Genomic DNA, 18,388 nt, shown 5'->3' on the forward strand with positions numbered 1-18,388 from the left:
CTTTCAAATTGAGAGCTGAACTAAAACATACATGTAACACAATTTCAACCACAAACACCATCACATACACAACCCAACATTTAACTGCACATAGATTGCTATACATGTGCATACTCACTCACTCAATTAGACGAGCCTCCCGGTAGCTCCCAAACATTTTTAGATAATAGTCATTGTATGAAATAGATTCATGGTAATGTCTCGCAAAACACCAGATCTAATTAATAAATCAAAATTACATTTTAGGAGGAATTAACAACAATAGAGACCAGTTAAAATTGGTCTCTATTCAAAATCTAATAAACCTAATCTCAAAATCGCAGTTGATGAAGTAAATAACATTCATCTCATGTCTGAGGTCTTGGTTGTTAAAGATTGACAAACATAGAAACACATTCATGAACAACACTGTGATCCCTGCGTGTGCATCTTATTTTGAATGCAGAATAAAATAAATGACACATACCATTGTCATGTTTTGTAAGGCATTAGTGTTCTCCTCCTGGTTGTTTTCTGTCAAGCCAGCAACAGAGCCGTCAGTCTGGAAGAAACAGCATGTAGTCATGTAATACTGCAGGCATGAGTCTGTAACAAACACTTAAAGTACACTTTACTGTAGCCTACTTAATCATGCCAGATGGAAGGATTCTCCCCACAGGGCAACAGAACGAGAGCACGGAAGTTTAGAGAGTTAGAACAAAGTGTTTGAGAAACAGTTTTAATTTTTTCTGTAAAATCTGAATACGGTGGTGGAACTACAGGCTGGAGTCTATCATTCCAATGAACTTCAGGGAGAACCAGCGTTCTGTTAAGGGGAATATATCTCTTTCAGGTACATGTGGAGGAGGACAAAGAAGAATGAGGGAGGAAGGAGGGAGGGGGTGGGGGGTGGGGGGTGACATCTTCAAGTTAGCATCCTGTCTTGTTTCAAACTCCAGATGTTTAACAAATTACACAATTTCTATTATTAAAACAGGTTGGTTTTGCATTGCACATTAATTGGTGCTCATTTTATTTGCGTTCAAACTCAGGTTCTTAAGGTTTATAGTTTGGAGTGCCTCTGGTTTCTGCAACCTCCCAACACGGCGGCGTGCGTTGAAGCTAAGCTTGCCGGCGGCGGGGGCTGAAACTCGACCAACAACCAATCACATGAATCTCCCGCCCCGGACACACAAGCACGCGGTTTGATTGGCTAGAGCTTGTACTGGCATATGATTCGATTGGCTGACGCTTCCACCGAAGCTTCAAAAGTTGAACATTGCTCAACTTTTGAAGCTACGCTTCGCTCCCACAATGCAGTTCGGCGAAACGTGACGTCACCCCATTCAAAGTGAATGGGCAGAAGCGTTGAAGCCGTGTGGACGGGCCGTAAGTAGAATGGTTAGACCGGTCACTGTATGGGTTAAACAGAAGACTAAACCCAGGACTGTGGCTTGTGTATCTCGGCTGGAATCAACTTCTCTGCTGCTGTGACCATCAGAATCATGCTTTCTTTATAAAAAAATTATCTTCAGTTCAACACATTGCTCTGGAAATCTGTTGAGACTTCTACTGCTTTTCATTTCAACTTTTGTCAGAAGAACTACTGACCCGATTTTCATGAGGCTTGGTTAAAGGCTGAGGAATGGGCCAAGGGAGAACCCACTCGATTACAGGGAATCTGAATTACTTCTCACTATTTCACTGGAACTGGCCTTGGTGTATTATTGTGACACCTACAGTATGTTTTTCCTACTTTGAAAAGAAGAATGTCTGCTGTGAAAGACCTGTATTGAATGTGAAATAAACTCAGCCTTATTTTTGTATTTAGCCGAATATGAGCAGTCCTCATCATGCAATAAATAAATACTTTTACGTCTGAATTGTGTACTGATCATGTCGCAATTAAAATGAAATTATATAATGTTCTTTTACGTTATCTTTTCCATAAACGTTTCTCTTAGACTTCTTCTTCGACATGGGCCAAGTCAACAATCACAAACATTTGGCAACCCCACAGTGCCATGATGTCTGGGAAGGTTTCCGCGTGTACCCGATGAAAGCAATTCACCCAAAATGTAAATTATTTGATTTAATCATTTGATTTTTACATTGACATAACAGCCTGGACTAAGGTTTTTCTTTAGTCTTCTGTTTATTTATTAGTCACTGATGGAATTAACTTTAAAGCTTCAGTTTATAGATTTTTTTAATGCACATCTCCAAATACCTCTTCCACCTTGTTCTCAGAAGCTATTTAATAATAATAATAATAATAATAATAATAATAATAATAATAATAATAATAATAATAATAATAATAATAATAATAATAATAATGATAATAAGGGCTGTTAAAGTTCTAGTAAACGGCTCTGTTCAAAAGATGGGTTTTTAGGCCTTTTTTAGGTCTGTGGTGTTTCTATGAAGCCAAATTGCAAAGAAATATCAATCTATGAAAATGAAATTATAACATAACAATAAAACGTAATGTTTGTTGCTGAATAACTAAGTGTCTGTCAATTAAATCCAATTAGCCTTATATTAGGAGTTGTAATAGAATAACCACACATATTATGATGACAGCACACATTGTATTAACGGTCCTCACATTTCAGAAAAGTGACCATTCATTTTGTAAAAATTAAGTAATGAATAAGTATGCTTGTATAAATATGAGTATTATTTGGGGACACTGTAACAGCTGAAGATTGACAATGATAATATACTGTATAAATGTTAGTTGCAAAATGCATGATGGGATACTACCCCCACCTCACAAACAGGTGAGCAAGAACACTTCCAAGCATCTGGACTGCATGGGGACTCGTGTGGAAAATATTGAGAAAGACCTCACTTGTTTAACAACTTTTTAAAGTTTTGATTCTGTATTCAATGAGGTATCTTCACATCATTTTCACTAGTATTTTTATCAGAAGATTTGGTTAGCAGCGATGTAAGATAAACATGTAAGCAGGTTGTGATTTTTATGCTCAAAGTTTAACATGCCACAGTATTGATGTAATGTGATGTGGGATAATGGACCTACCATAGCAGGGTGGCCATGTCCTGCATTCTGGTTGCAGTAGCCCTGAGGATGCAGGACCCCCGGACCTCCATGCCAGGCCTGGTGGGCTTCCCTCTCACGATGCAACACCAGCCTGTCGTACAGCTCCAGGTCCAGGGGAGCCACCAGACTTCTCACATCTGCCAGCATGGACAGCTGGAGCAGAGAAGAAGAGAAGCGAAGCTGAGATAAGAGCATGCTATGTGTGCTTTAATATGGATTACAGCATGTTATCGAAAATAATAATAAGAGCAGAGAATATCAACTTCTTGGGCATTTAAAGTAAAACATATTCCCAATGTAACATTACCATATACATGAATGAAATTGCCGCATACTTTAGACAGTTTTCCAAAAATCAAAAATGAATGGATCTATATGAATATTAACTTAGTACCTTTGCATGTGTGTTAAAAAGCTCACAGAGAGCCATGGTCAGCGGCTCCACTCCTATGTGTCCCTCCTGGTACTCCTGCAGGTAGTAGACCATGGTCTGCCTCTCTGGCTCCGTCAGCAGCATGTAGGCCTGCTGCTCCAGAGACACCTGAGCACCTGGGGGGCCCACACCTCTGTATACTGCAGGCTGACAAGAGAGACAGGTTGAGAGATTGAACAAATGTGAGTGAGTGAAACAGAGGTCACAAAGAACAGTTATCTACATCCCAAAGCATGCATCTGGAAAGTCTTCAGATGTGACCTTCCAGCCCCCCTCCTCATCCTGCGACCCTCTGCTGTGACTGAGCTCAGGGAGATTCAAGATGCAAGGCGTTTATTGTAATTTGTACATAGCTTCAGTGTAGATATGTCAATGAGAAACTGAGGTCACAGGCTCCTCCAACATTGCAACACAATAAACAGATAAAATACTGCAAGTAAATACAAATAAAATAGAAATAGTGCAAGAAGAGTCTATATACAAGTAATTGGAATATGATATATTAGATAAATAATTTGTAAGTTACAAACAGATGAATGTTATGGATGAAGGCACCGCTTGGAGGCTGCCATCAGAACTTGAATGCCTTTAGAACTATAGTGCTGTTATCTTTTTTAAGCATCCCACTTGAGAACTAACATTTTCACTGTTGGTAGATTCACTGTCGCAATGCTTTGCATCAGCTGTGAAAACCTTCATAGAATGTAAAATAATAAATAGGTCATTTGGTTACTGTTCAAGAAATGTGTTCAGTTTGACGTGACACACTACTATAAGGACTCGTTGTACTCATTAAAATAGACTATAATTGATCATGAGTTTTGATGTTTTAATTGGCTAAAATATGTTTCGCTGTATACATGATAACATGTATAGACTTCTCTGCATGTTCAGGGGTTTGAATGGTTAGCCTAATAAGATGGGAGATGCTTTATGTGGTATTCATTTATTAGACATGAAGGAATATATGATTTGTACCTGTCTTGGTTTGATATTTTAAGATGCAGATACTGCATTTGGGTGAATGGAGGTAAACAAATAAGACAACTGTGCAGACATGTCTGCTCCTGTGATAGATATAAATGTTTAGCATCCACTCTGTTGCCCTGATTTCACATGATTATGTTTGATGTCTGCAATACTGTATGAGCTTTTTATTTTAATGTTACTTTTAATTGTGTCCATGTCTTTGCATGCATGCTGCACTGATATACTCAAGTTAGTAAGTACGTTTATTTTATTTGTTTCAAAGTGAAGATTTACCGGAGTTACTAGAAGTTTTTCACTCAAAGACTGTTTGGTAGGTTATTTTCTCTTTACTATTCCATGCTTCTGGCACTACTAAGCAGCAAAGCAGCCGTTGGGTCAGTCAGTGCTACTGAATGGTTCAAGAAATGATAGGTTCAAACTCCCTAGACTCAAAACACGTTTTTTTCCATGTTCGCTAAAGATTAGAATATGTGTTAATACAAGAAAACAAGGCAGCCATACCAGAAGGCAGGCAAAGGGATCATACAATTCTCCTGAGAAGAGCTGACTTAAAAAGTAAGGGTTACATTTACCCTGACACAATGTGGATACAAAACCTTTACCTTTAAGTGGCAATAGGCTTTTAAAGACAAGTAACCATTGAAATATATTGTTTAACCTTCCGTCTTTAAGAACAGACAGCAGGCAGAAAGTCATTTCTGTGTTTACTTTGAGCCAGCCACTTGCTATACTAGCTAACCAAATAGCCCTGCATGTGGTAATGATAGGACAAAGCCTCTAGAAACACATATTTTGGGAGGTTGTGAGAATAAACTTAAATGTGGTAGTGTGTTTACTGTGTGTGTGTGTGTGTGTGTGTGTGTGTGTGTGTGTGTGTGTGTGTGTTAGTGTGTGTGTGTGTGTGTGTGTGTGTGTGTGTGTGTGTGTGAGAGAGAAAGAGAGAGAGAGAGAGTAGCAAAGAGAATTTTGCAACCTAAATATAAATAACCCCCCCTATCAAGTCATTATGATAAAACTACTTAATGCGAGTCGGCCTTAGCAGGTTTTTTACTTTGCTTAATATCGGCTGCATACTCAGCATATAGCACTGGTCCTAGTACTCAGGCCACATCAGTAAACTGATTCTCCTAGACTCTCTGCACCCTTCGACACCATGTGTCATGATATCCTCCTCACCCTCCTGTCTGGACATCTTGGCCTCACCGACTCCGCCCTCTCCTTCTTCCACTCATACCTCTCTCACCGGACACAATTTGTGACCTACGCTGGCTGTAGCTCCTCCTACCTCTCTGTTAACCATGGTGTCCCCCAAGGCTCGGTGCTCGGTCCCCTCATCTTTACAGTCAACCCTGTCTCCTCAAAATGTGCCATTTATTGTCTTGCTTTCCTACAATGCGCCCCACCATGCACGGGGCTGCTATTAATTCGAACAATCTTGCTGGCCTTTATTATTATTATTATTATTAGGATACTATACGTTTATACAAAGAGAAAATAATGTTGCAATCTCACGTTTTCTGGCCACAGTAGTTGTTTTTGAGAATTTTACATCCGGAAGTAAGTATTCTCTCTACTGTCGATTGATTTTACAGTGATATCTGCATTACTCATCAACTCAAAAACACCAGATTATACCTGTTAATTACACAACATTGATTGGTTTAAATTGTTTGCAATGCTTTTGTGTTTTTCCCCTTCGATTCGGAGTAACAAATAGTTTTTTCGGAGTTTAGGATGGCTACCCAAAATCCTCAGCTATCGTTTGGGACGACACCGGTCCGCTTTGCTTGATAAAACCTGTGATTAGTCCTCAAGCTCTGTGATTGGATGTTGGAGTGGCAGTGCACCATGGTTACGCCAAGCGTAAAACAGCACTTTGAAATGGAATGAAGCCCATCGACGGCACACTATCCAAAACAGGATTCGAACGAGTCCACCCCCACCCCACCCCCCAAAACTACACATGCGGGCTATTTGTGTGTTTCGCAACATGTTCTATGGCGCGTCTCTACTGGGAATTGTAGTTTTAGAAGACGTTTTCGTATTTCCCATAATTAGAAGTTGCCAGTATTAAACTGTGTACACCCCTGGAGGTTTAGGGGATGGGAAACACATTGGTGTTATCACATTTAAAACATATAATTAATAAATGGGTGAAAATTGCTTGTGTCAAAAATGTTCAGCATTAATATATACCATTACCCACATGACAGCTAAGGTCAGAAGAGCTTTATTTAATAGCTGGTCTTATGTCTGTGACCCCTCCACATTTTATCATTACAGCAGCATGTACAACATGCAATTTATTGAGGTTAACCTGGTATTTTTACTCCACTACATTTATTTTAGTTACTTTGCAGATTCTGATTAATGATGTGAAATATAAACAACCCTTAAATCAGACTTTGGTTACACCTGAGTAAAATTCAGTGAAGGTGATTGTCAAGTGCCAACAATCAGGTGAGATATTTGATAGTTGGTGCTTGAAAAGACTAAACATTTATCTGCAGATCCCTATAAATCATATTCATTACTCGTTATTCTCTACTAATAGTTAATTAAAAACTGTATATAATGGCTATTTTGCACATCCCTTTCAAGATTTCAAGATGTTCTAAGGTTTATTGACATATCATATACACAACTACGGTGTAGTTATGCAATGAATGAAAAACTTGGGTCGCAGGTTCCTCAACAGTGCATTACAAGACATCTATCAATATGTGTGTATACCTCCAGCATTAAACTGTCATATTCTGCACATTTCTTATACTATCTACATACATCTTATAAGAGTATAATTCATATGTATAATATCAGTTAAAATAAGTGCTTCAACATAGTTAACATTGCAGGAAAGTTGATTGTCAAGTCCCAAAACAAACTCTGCAATATATTAGACAAAGTACTTTGTCAGGCTTAATATTTATCTGTAGATACCCCAAAAGCTTTTTTCTTATTTAAAAGAAGACCTTAACTTAAAGTATTCTTTAATGTTTAAATAAAGCCTTATTAGTTTGTCTGTTTTGCACATCCTCCTATTAATATCTTCGGACATCCTGCACTAAACTGTTTTATTGTAGAGATCACTACAGTATCTTCTTGATATTATCTATTCTATATTTCTATCATTGACCTTCTACTTTCCCCCTATTTTGTATGTACTCTTAATATTTTAATTTTTTCATCAAATATAACATATTCAACAAAACATGCAGCAAAGATTAGCAACACAACCTTACCTGCATTGCAATGACTCTAAACATGTAATAACGTGCTTAAACCACTAGGTGGTGCGGGTTAAAAAACTGTCAAGTTTACAGTGTTAACACAATAAATTATACTGCTGTTTCAATTTTTTTATTGTGAAATTAAAACAGAACGGTAAAGAAAAATACAGTTCCGGTGTCCGTGTGAGGCTCAATCTCTCTAATAAATAAAGAACTACGGCAGATGTGTAATATTTAATGCAGCTGAACCATTTATTATAATGCATTTATGTGATGACTTTCAAAGAGTAAAGAAAGCATTAGCGGAATAAAGTATGATTTGATCTTTTACGAAAAAAAAAATTCATATAGAATAACCTAGCCTAACTGCCACTCCAACATCCAATCACAGAGCTTGAGGACTCTGAGCTCCGCAACCTGGGCATGATCTTAGACTCCACCCTTTCATTCCAGAACCATGTTAAATCAGTTACAAAATCAGCTTTCTTACACCTCAAAAACCTCTCTCGACTCCGGCCATCTGTCTCCGACTCTGTGGCAGAACAACTCATACACGCCTTCATCACCTCACGCCTGGACTACTGCAACAGAGTCCTGTCCAGGGTTCCCATCAAAACCCTGGACAGGCTCCAGTATATCCAGAGCTCTGCTGCTAGGATCCTCACCCACACAAAGCCTGGCAGAACTTCACCCCTACCCTACGTCACTTTCACTGGCTTCCAGTCCCGCATTCCCCTCAATAGCTCATAGATCTCCTCCACCCATACATCCTGTCCTGTACTCTGCGATCCTCAGACTCCGGCCTGCTTTCCATTCCCCATTCACGCCTCCGCACTTTCTGGGACCATGCTTTCAGTGTTGCTGCCCCAACACCAATTCTAATTCTCATTCTTTATAATTATGAGTCATTATTTTCTATGCAATCGTTGACAATCACAAATAAATAATGATCTGATGCAGCCACCTCGCTCTGTCTGCAGTACCAATATGTTGTCCTAATCAATGACTGTCAATACATCTGTCTGTCACAGGACTACTTTTTGTCACCACATTTGCTTTACAACGGTTCAAGATGCAGTCAAGCTACTATTTTGTAAGATAAGATATCATATAGTAATGGCATCCTGACATGAAATGGAGTCACACTCCTCTGTGTTGTAATCGGAGCTACAGTCCTCCAGTTCCCCCTCAGGTTCCCCCTCCGCTCCCCCTTAGGTTCCCCCTCCACTCCCCCTCAGGTTCCCCCTCCGCTCCCCCTTAGGTTCCCTCTCCACTCCCCCTCAGGTTCCCCCTCCGCTCCCCCGCTCCCCCCCAGGTTCGGGTCCGGGAGGATATCAAGAGATCACAAGTTTAAAAACGCTAAAGCCTAAGTGAAGTCACAAGTTATTAATGTGAAAGTCAAAGTCTATTTTGATGCTGTCAAACTAAGCCTAAAGAAATGAAAATAATGTCCAGATTCTGATTGTAGATCAACATGTTGTAGTGAAGAATCTGTCATGTCAGTACTATAACATGCACTTTGAAGAGGCATATTAGAGGCTTCTCAATTCTTAAATGTTCCCTCCTCGACTCCTCGACTCCTCGTTCCTCCGGTAGTGACCCGGAAATGAATTTCAGCGTGCCATGTTGAAGGACATCTCATTTCTCTAAATGCACATCGAGGACCGAGCATCGAGCATCGAGGAGGCTCTCTGGAGGAGGCTCTCTGGAGGAGGCTCTCTGGAGGAGCTATAACCGAGGATGCATTGATGGGTCCTCCACGGCTCCTCCGCGGATGCATTTCCGGGAACAGTGGAGGCGTGACGCACGGCCGGACTTATCTCAGCCAATGACAGCTCTGCATGCATCCCCTGGATATTATTTTAGTAACTGCTTTCATCGCGACGCGATGTTTACAGTGAGAACAGCTGTGAGGTCCGTGCAGAAAGCAGAGCAGTGTGTAAAATATCACTCAGTATAACAGGCCTACATTACTCTCTGTATTTGTATGCTGTAGTTTAGTAGATATCTACAAACAAAGAGTCCATATTTTTCTAAGACCATTTAGTGCTTCACATAATAAAATACACAACGGCTGTAGCCTGATTATGCTTTAGGAGCTGTAGGTGTGTGTGGTACAGTGTGTAGGTGTGTGTGTTGTACAGTGTGTAGGTGTGTGTGTGGTACAGTGTGTAGGTGTGTGTGTGGTACAGTGTGTAGGTGTGTGTGTGGTACAGTGTGTAGGTGTGTGTGTTGTACAGTGTGTAGATGCGGCAGACAGACGGGTCTCAGTTGGTTTGGTGTCCTATGCTTACTTTTAATACTTGTAAATACAACTTTTGGCCCGTAATTTCAATTCCCCATTTCAGCGACCAGAGAGAGGGGGGGGGATATATCCAGTCTCTGATTGTGTTACGTTATTATGAGAGTGCTCTCATACTTGTTTGATTCTGAAATTGTATATATTTATATAAATATATGTGTGTGTATATGTCCGCATCTGTAGCCTGTTATTGTCTCATTATACCGCACTGTGAATGAATTAAAAGTAAATATATAAGTCGTCATGAACACATCTGTCCATCAGACAGAGGGCTGCTGTGCCTCCTGTCATCATTAATGGACGTCTCTTTAAAATGACCGCTCAGAGGAGAGAAGTTCTCATTTCTCTAACCGCCTGCTGCTTCCCCTCCTCTCTCCTCGGTTCCCCTCCTCAGTCCTCCGCTCGCATCTCCTGTGGGCGGGACTAACTCACGAGGATAGGAGTCGAGGAGGGGAGTCGAGGAGGGGAAATTTAAGAATTGAGAAGCCTCTAATGTATACGGAGGGCAGTAGTGCATGGCTGCCTTTCTTACCTTTCCCAATACAAGTGTAGCTTTGGCAGAGGATGGCCTGCAACAAAGAAGAAAATAATGCAGAGCATATTTAAGAAAACCATCATTGTTGATTCCCCCGCTGTGAGACAAATAAGGAATTTTGATTCTGAACCATTATATTCATCTTAGAAACAAGTTGAACTGAGAATAACACATAAAGGAAACTCATCAACATGAATACCTGTACGCCCCGCCAATTCTTATGCATTTAGGAAATTATACAACAACCAACATCACAGCCTAGCAGGCAACGTGAGTTTAGTGAAGTGTGGAGCAGAGAGCTGTCTTGTAGAGAAATACCTCCCCAAATTCTAAATCAGAGCCAGCTCCATCAGGGCTGGGGGACAGATGGATGAGCCGGAGAGTCTTTACACAAATCTGCTGTAAAAAAAACGGTCTAACACAAGCCTCCACTGCAGGGAAAGATGTCCATGTCCCGGATCCCCGAGGGATAATAGATGACATTTGTATAGCGCCTTTCAAGGGACCCAAGGCCGCTTTACATGGTGAACAAACAAACAAACAAACACAGAAAAGGGGCAAATAATAAAGTAAAAAATTAAATAAATAGCAGTAGGAGTGGAAGCAGGGGGACTGTGATGGGTTAGGGGGTCAAAGGCCATGGTGAACAGGTGAGTTTTTAATGATGACTTGAAGATGTCCAGGGAAGCAGCATTGCAGATCTCTGCAGGAAGTGCATTCCAGATGGTGGGGGCCGCAACACTGAACGCCCAACAGTTCGGAGGCAAGAGCGGGGAATGGAGAGCAGGCCCGTGTCTGAGGACCGTAGACTCCGAGAATGGGTGTAGGGATGGAGGAGGTCCGATAAGTACTGGGGGTCGAGGGCATGGAGAGACTTGTAAGTGAGGAGGAGTGTTTTGTACTGAATCCGGGACTTGACCGGCAGCCAGTGTAGGTGGATGAGGGTGGGGGTGATGTGTTGCCAGGGCTTGGTGCAGTTGAGAAGCCTGACGGCAGAGTTCTGGACGTATTGGAGCCTCTCCAGGGCTTTGCTGGGAACCCCGGACAGGACTCCATTGCAATAGTCGAGGCGGGAGGTGATGAAAGCGTGTATTAGCGTTTCTGCCAAAGAGTCAGAGAGTGAAGGCCGGAGTCTGGAAATGTTTTTGAGGTGCTACAAAGCAGATTTGGTGACAGATTTGATGTGCACCTGGAAGGAGAGAGTGGTGTCCAGGATGACTCCCAGGTTGCGGACTTCAGTGGAGGGAGAGATGGAGCAGCCGTCAATGGAGAGGAGCAGGTCTCCAACCTGAGCTCGGTTTTATTGCTGTTTAGTTTGAGCAGGTTTGATGACATCCAGTTTTTTATGTCCTGTAGGCAGTTGACAAGGGATTGAGGGGGGGCCTACCTGAATGCGCGTGCATCACACCGTATAAAAGGAGGCCTCGCCTCCTGACTATCATCTTATCCTTTTTCTCTTCAGCAAGCGGAAGTGATTCCACGAGCTTCGAGACGATTGAGAAAGAGAGAGTAAAGTGTAGGACCTGCCCGAAATGCCCGAATCTAATTACCCTTCTGCTTCACGTCCTTGGGGCCTGACCACGCGGTGGGTAATATGGGCCCGACGCCGACATGCCCAGACTGCCAGATGATCCCGCGGCTCACACGAGAGCATCGTGGGCAGCACTTCCTGGCGAGGGCTACCCCGCAGGAGGAGTCGGAGGATCTGGAGCTCGACGTCGTTTGAGCAGGTTTGATGACATCCAGTTTTTTATGTCCTGTAGGCAGTTGACAAGGGATTGAGGGGGGAGCTGAGTGGACGGTTTGGTGCAGAGATAGTGCTGTGTGTCATCAGTGTATGAATGAAAGCTGAGACTATGATGGCGAATGATTTGACCAAGTGGGAGCATGTAAATGGTGAAGAGGAGGGGTCCAAGCACAGAGCCTTGAGGTACACCTTGGTTGACTGGGGCCGATGGGGAACTGCAGTCACTGATGGATGGACCGTTAGTTAATTCACATGACTTTACTTTGATTAATTACGGATTTAGGGGGGGAGAGAGCCATTGATGTAAAGGAAGAAGAGGAGAAAGAAAGCAGCCTTGAGGGGAACTAGTACGGATGATGATCATTTTGATGAGACAAGTTTCCAGCTGTATGTGCTGCTTCCTGTTGGACAGGAATTCAGTCTGGAAGGTGCAGCTGGGAGAGTTTGTCCTGCAGCAGATCCGGGACTATTGTATAAAGGCAGTGTTCCCGCCCACCCAACAGGATCCTGGCGAGGGTTCCTACTGTTTCCAGCTGCTGCAGGAGGAAGTGGAGGGCCATGTTGACTGCATCTTCTACAGACCTGTTGAGGGTTTTGAGGTGTGAAAGGACAAGGCGCTCAAAAGACTTAATTACACAGAGGTAATCTGTCATTAAGTCCTGTGATCCTGGTTTATTTTTGGACGGGTATGATGGTGGACGAATTGAGCGGGCTGGTGCATTGCAAGTCTTCAGTACGTTTTGAAAATGTCTGTAAACACTGGGGGCTGGGGTCCAGTTTGTTTGCATGGAGACAGTTGTCTTTGGGACGGGGCTTTAACCATCTGGCTGAGGTTCCTCCAGACAGAAGCAGTCACTTGATAAGAAATGTTGTAATTAAGCATCTCTCACAGATTTGCTTATTTGACTGCCAGATGATCCCGCGGCTCACACGAGAGCATCGTGGGCCGCCATGGCGGGTATCGTTAAGGTGGTGGATCGCTCGGACACGACATGTCCAGGTGTGCCCCCCCCCTCAATGAGAGCCTGGCGGCCCATCTGCTTCCGCGGCTGGTTGGGCGGAGGGTAAACGTCCTCTGCCCCCGCTGTCCCGGGACCGAGACACCTGGAATATCTGGATAAGTTGTTCAAGCTCGGTACACAGATGGCGGCTGCGGCCGATAATCTTGGTGTGTTGGCGTCTTCCTGATCACCCCTCAGGCAGACGCCCCCGCCCTCTCGCCTCAGGACGAGAGCGGTTATTCGGACCGCGCTGTTAGTCAGATGAATAATCTGATTTATGGCGTGGCCACCGCAGCAGGGCGGATGATTTCCCTGGCCACAGTGGCGTCTCGTCACGTGTGGCTAGGACTCACGGCCCTATCTAAGAAGGACCAAGAAGATCTCCTCAGAGCCCCCGTGTCCACGGAGGGGCTCTTTGGGTCGGTCTCCTCGGTCACCCAGCACTTCAGCCGCCTAGAGGAGGAGAGAGTCCAGCTTAGCCGCATGCTACCGCTGGCTCCTCCTCAGGCCCCGCTGCCCCCCCTCGCGTTGCCATGCAGGGGAGGGAGCGTAGTGCGACAGTGAAGCGGAGGGAGAGGCGCCGGCACGGGGGTCCTGTAGCTGCGGCACCCTCCACCTCTACGGCCCACCCCGTGGCACCGGCATACCGGCAGTCACGGGGAAGGGCTGCCCGAGCGAGGCAGGCTCCGCAACAGCAGAGAGCACCCGGGTGGGGAGCTCCATCTTCGCGGAGTTGACTCCCTATTTAATGCCCAGATCCCTGTCAAAACTTTTAAAAATAAAGATGGTGTTGATCTATATCCAAGTCTGAGTGTCCTTTGTTTCCACAATACACTTGCACATGTTGATGACTGTACCAATTCCCCACTCGCCGCCCCAGCTCTAGCTCCTGTTAGGGAGGAGGCTAGTGGGAGTGCGCAGATGAGAGTGATAAACTGCAGGCAGCGCTATTATGGTGCGATGCAGGTACAGGGACATTATGGCCGACGTTTTTCTGTTAGAAAACACTCTATGCCTGAAGCTAAGACTCCAAATAATGCTGTTTACCATAGTGGTAGGGGCTGCATTATAGCAACGCCCGCACTTGTAAAAAGGTGCGTGGCGGTGCGTTCAGGGGCCTTAGTAAGACACACTACGCCTGTAAAAGCTCCGGTTAATGCTGTTTTCCATAATGACGGAAATAGCATTATGATGGAGCGTGCGCTCACACGTGAGCGTGCGGCGGTGCGTTCAGGGTCCTCAATAGATAATCAGCCCTTTCTGTTTCGACCCCCCATGGGCAAATCTTCCCTTTACGGGGAGTTTTGCGGCGGAGCGGGTCATCAGAGAGTATCACAGACGCGCTGTGTGCCACCCTGTCAGAGAGCAGACGTGCGTCCCTTCTCAGGGCGGTGCACAGGCTGCGACAGGGGGCAACAGTGACAGCTTTAACTGTCATGCAGACTCTGGGTCTCATGGCGGCTGCTCACATGGTGGTCCCGCTGGGATTACTACATATGCGCCGCCTGCAGAGGTGGTCTCCAGCCTGCGTTTGGACCCCAAGAGGCACAAACGACTGGTGACCATCCCCCCCCTCAGTGGAGGGCAACCTCCGGTTTTTGGGGGTCTCCACTGGGACGGGTGACCTCCTACATCACAGTGTTCACGGACGCGTCCAGAACAGGATGGGGAGGGACTTGCCTGAAGAGGGCTATAGGTGGGCGCTGGGCTCTGACAGAGTCTCGACACAGCAACCTCCTAGAGCTACGGGCAGTAGTGTTAGTCCTCCGGCATTTCATGCCCCTAATTCAGGGGAGACATGTAATAGTCAGGAGCGACACCACAGTGGCTTATATCAACAGGCAGGGCGGAGTCCGCTCCGCCTCCTTGTTGACCACAGCGGAGAGGCTGTGGTTATGGGCTTCAGAGGTGGTGTTATCTCTGAGAGCCCTCCATATCCCGGGAATGGAAAACAGGGGGGCCGACCTCATGTCGAGGGGCGGCCCCCTGCCAGGCGAATGGACGCTTCACCCGGAGGTGGTGAAGCATATCTGGGCCCAGTTCGGGAGAGCGGAAGTGGACCTGTTCGTCAGCCAGCGCAACAGCCACTGTGCCCTGTGGTTCTCCATGGCCCTGAGCGACGACCCGCCCTTGGGGGTGGACGCGTTTGCACACGAGCCATGGCCAAGGAAGCTGCTATACGCCTTTCCACCGCTGCGTCTCATCCTCCCTCTCCTGGGGAGAGTGAGGCGAGAACGTCTGGCAGTCATTCTGGTGGCACCGGATCGCGTCGGGGCTCCGTGATACTCAGAAATGACACAGATGAAGGTGGGCCAGCCCTGGGCGATCCCCCAGTTCTGGGGGGCGATGTCTCAAGAGGCAGGTGCAATCGGGGCGTTACCCACGCTCGGCCAACCTCTCCAGGCTTGGCTCCTGAGAGGGACAGGCTGAGACAGGGTGGATTGTCTGACAGTGTTATTCAGTCTATCCAGGCAGCTAGAGCTGGATCCACCACAGCCTGTTATGGCGCGTTTCCACTACACGGCCTCGCTCGGCCCCGCTCGGTATGGCTGGGCCTCGTTAGGACTGGCTCACTTTATGGCGCATTTCCATTACAGTTTAGGAACTGGGGTAGTATCTATAGTAACGCAGTGTAGGCGGAGCCGTGACGTGATCTTCAATGAAAACCCCAGAAAAACAACACAGCCGTTAGCTGTTAGCACTCACAGCTCCTCATATATGTTCAGAAACTAGACAAAAGTTAAACCAGTACAAACCACAGACTGCCTGTGTCATGGTGAATACAGTCGCTGCTTTATTTATGTCTGTATAGGCCGTTGTTGTGAGTGTGGACGGTCGGAGCATATACTGCGTTAGCTTAGCCAATCTCCATTTAGAACACACGCATTTTAAAAGGTTTTTCGCCTGCCGTCTGTCTGCAGACTTGACAAAGCATTAATTCATGGTTTTTACTAACCGGTATCAGTATGTTGTTACTTCGGCATCATTTTGAAACGTGTATTACAATTAAATCACGGTCAAATATGTCCATCTTGTTGTAGTTGTAGCCCCCTTGCCAGCGATGCTCTCTCTAGTTTAGCATACTCAGCCCGACTCAGCCTCGTTGTCTCTGGCCCTAGACCCGCGATTTTATGAGGCCAGAAAAACTGTGAATTAGGACCCGCCGGCCGGTACTAGGCCAAGTGGAAACGCAACCAAAGACGGGCCGCTGACGTCACAGCCCTCTTAAACCGTGCTCCGCGCTGTAGTGGAAACGCGCCATTACAGGCAAAGTGGCTGGGATTCCAGCGATGATGTGAGGAGCAGAGAATAGAGCCCCTATCTTGTGAGCAAGGCTCTATTTTGTACTTCTTACAGTTTTTGTCTTACGGTTGTGGCATCTGACCCCCTCCCCGGACGTGATGCGCCTTTCCTGGGCCCTCTGAGGGTCCCGGGATAGGCAAGGGGCGCGCTGGCCCGTTACGGGGCGGAGGGGCTGCCCCGTCTATGGGCGGGGGGGGGGGGGGGGGGCGAGTCTGTTTTTTGAGCACACTTTCTGCGAGGTAGGCGCAGCAGGGTGTGCTCTGTCAGCCGCAGCCCAGATTTCTCCTCGGTCTCAACCGGGTTAAAGGAGAAGGTGGGGCAGCTGCTGCTGACCAGAAAAGCCGGTCAGGGGCAGTAGGGTGGATTGGTGTTGGACGACAGTGCGCGTATACATCAGGGCTCCACCCACTGTACCCATAGAGTCCAGTAGAGGGCGGAGCCTGTGAGAGATATAACGGGGGGTTACGTATTGTAACCCTAGTTATATAAGCACAGGCGGAGCCCTCTACTCAGGGCACTGTCTGTCCTATTCCGCTCGCTGAAGAGAGGTAAAGGATGATAGTCAGGAGACGAGGCCTCCTTTTATACGGTGTGATGCGCGCGCATTCAGGTAGGCCCGCCCTAGGCCGGCTACGTCTATAGAAGTCTCAGTGGGAGAATGCACGCAGGATAAGGTAGTACCCATAGAGTCCAGTAGAGGGCTCCGCCTGTGCTTATATAACTAGGGTTACAATACGTAACCCCCCGTTTCGTGCAATATTGTTGCGGGGGGAAACGGACTTAAGAGGTTAATGTGGGGACAAAACCCATGGAGTGATCACACATGGCCTTGAATGTTTCATTGGACCTTCAGGCTGGTCTGTCTAAAATAAAGGCACTTTCTGCCTGTAACTGGTGAGCTTACACTTTGAGAAGGAAGTAAAAAATCTTCAAAATGGTAACTTCTTCTTAACTTTAAGCCATGCCATTTGTTTGCTTCCAAGGAGACCATGACAGGACAGCTGCTTCACTTTAATGATAAGTTCTGCTTCAGTTGTCCAGGCAGATCAGGGGAAAACCAGAACACTTTTTCCCATAAAATGGCGGTGTGTGACCTGGTGCCGTAAAGCCTCCTGCATTGCACGTGCAAGGCATTTGGGGAGCAGAGTGGGACTGACAGTGTTCTGCCTATTACATAACTGTTATATAAGTCCGCTTGTAAGATAGTTGCTATATGTTGCCTTTAAAGTTAACAATTTAAAGATACAATATTTTATTTGTCTAATCCTCAATTACAATGATGTCTCTAGTTCCCTCCACTGACAGTATTGTATTATATGTGGGGAAAAGTCATTGTATCTAAGTATAATGCACTCACCTTGAACTGCAGGCACTGACGTTGACGTGGATGCCGGCATTGACATGGGAGTTGGTGAGATAACTTGGGTTAGCTGTAGCATTGGTCTCAGCTATGGCCTGACTGCAGATCCATTTGGTCTCGTCCACCACTGTGCGTGCATGAGGCAGACGCCCTACATCCCTAACTTTCATTAGAAGGTGGCGTCCTGTCTTGAGGATGTGAACTGCCTCATCGTGGGAGATGGTTACAAAGCTCTGTCCGTTGACATCCAGGATCTGGTCACCCACCTGCAACAGATCAGTTTCATCACAACATAAAACAACGCAGAGTTTTTGTGGCGTCAGAACAGGCCGCCCTTTATATATATATATACGTACATATATACAGTGGCAAGAAAACGCAGTGAAACCTTTGGAATAACCTGCATTTATGTATACATTTGTACAAAGAAAATGGTAT

The 18,388-nt window shown here is 45.4% G+C and overlaps 1 protein-coding gene across 1 annotated transcript in view; it reads right to left on the reverse strand.

Annotated features, from left to right (window-relative positions):
- Positions 1-18,388, reverse strand: part of LOC117472474 (whirlin-like) — a 177,510-nt gene that overhangs the window by 36,825 nt on the left and 122,297 nt on the right. The window contains exons 4-8 of the mRNA XM_034117677.1: positions 17,948-18,216; positions 10,537-10,573; positions 3,444-3,629; positions 3,029-3,202; positions 467-541 (exon numbers count right to left, since the gene is read on the reverse strand). Of these exons, the coding sequence (XP_033973568.1) occupies positions 467-541; positions 3,029-3,202; positions 3,444-3,629; positions 10,537-10,573; positions 17,948-18,216 (741 nt within the window). The remainder of the gene's footprint in view (positions 1-466; positions 542-3,028; positions 3,203-3,443; positions 3,630-10,536; positions 10,574-17,947; positions 18,217-18,388) is intronic.

The sequence above is a fragment of the Trematomus bernacchii genome, unplaced genomic scaffold, assembly GCF_902827165.1.
Source record: "Trematomus bernacchii unplaced genomic scaffold, fTreBer1.1, whole genome shotgun sequence".
NCBI lineage: Eukaryota > Metazoa > Chordata > Actinopteri > Perciformes > Nototheniidae > Trematomus > Trematomus bernacchii.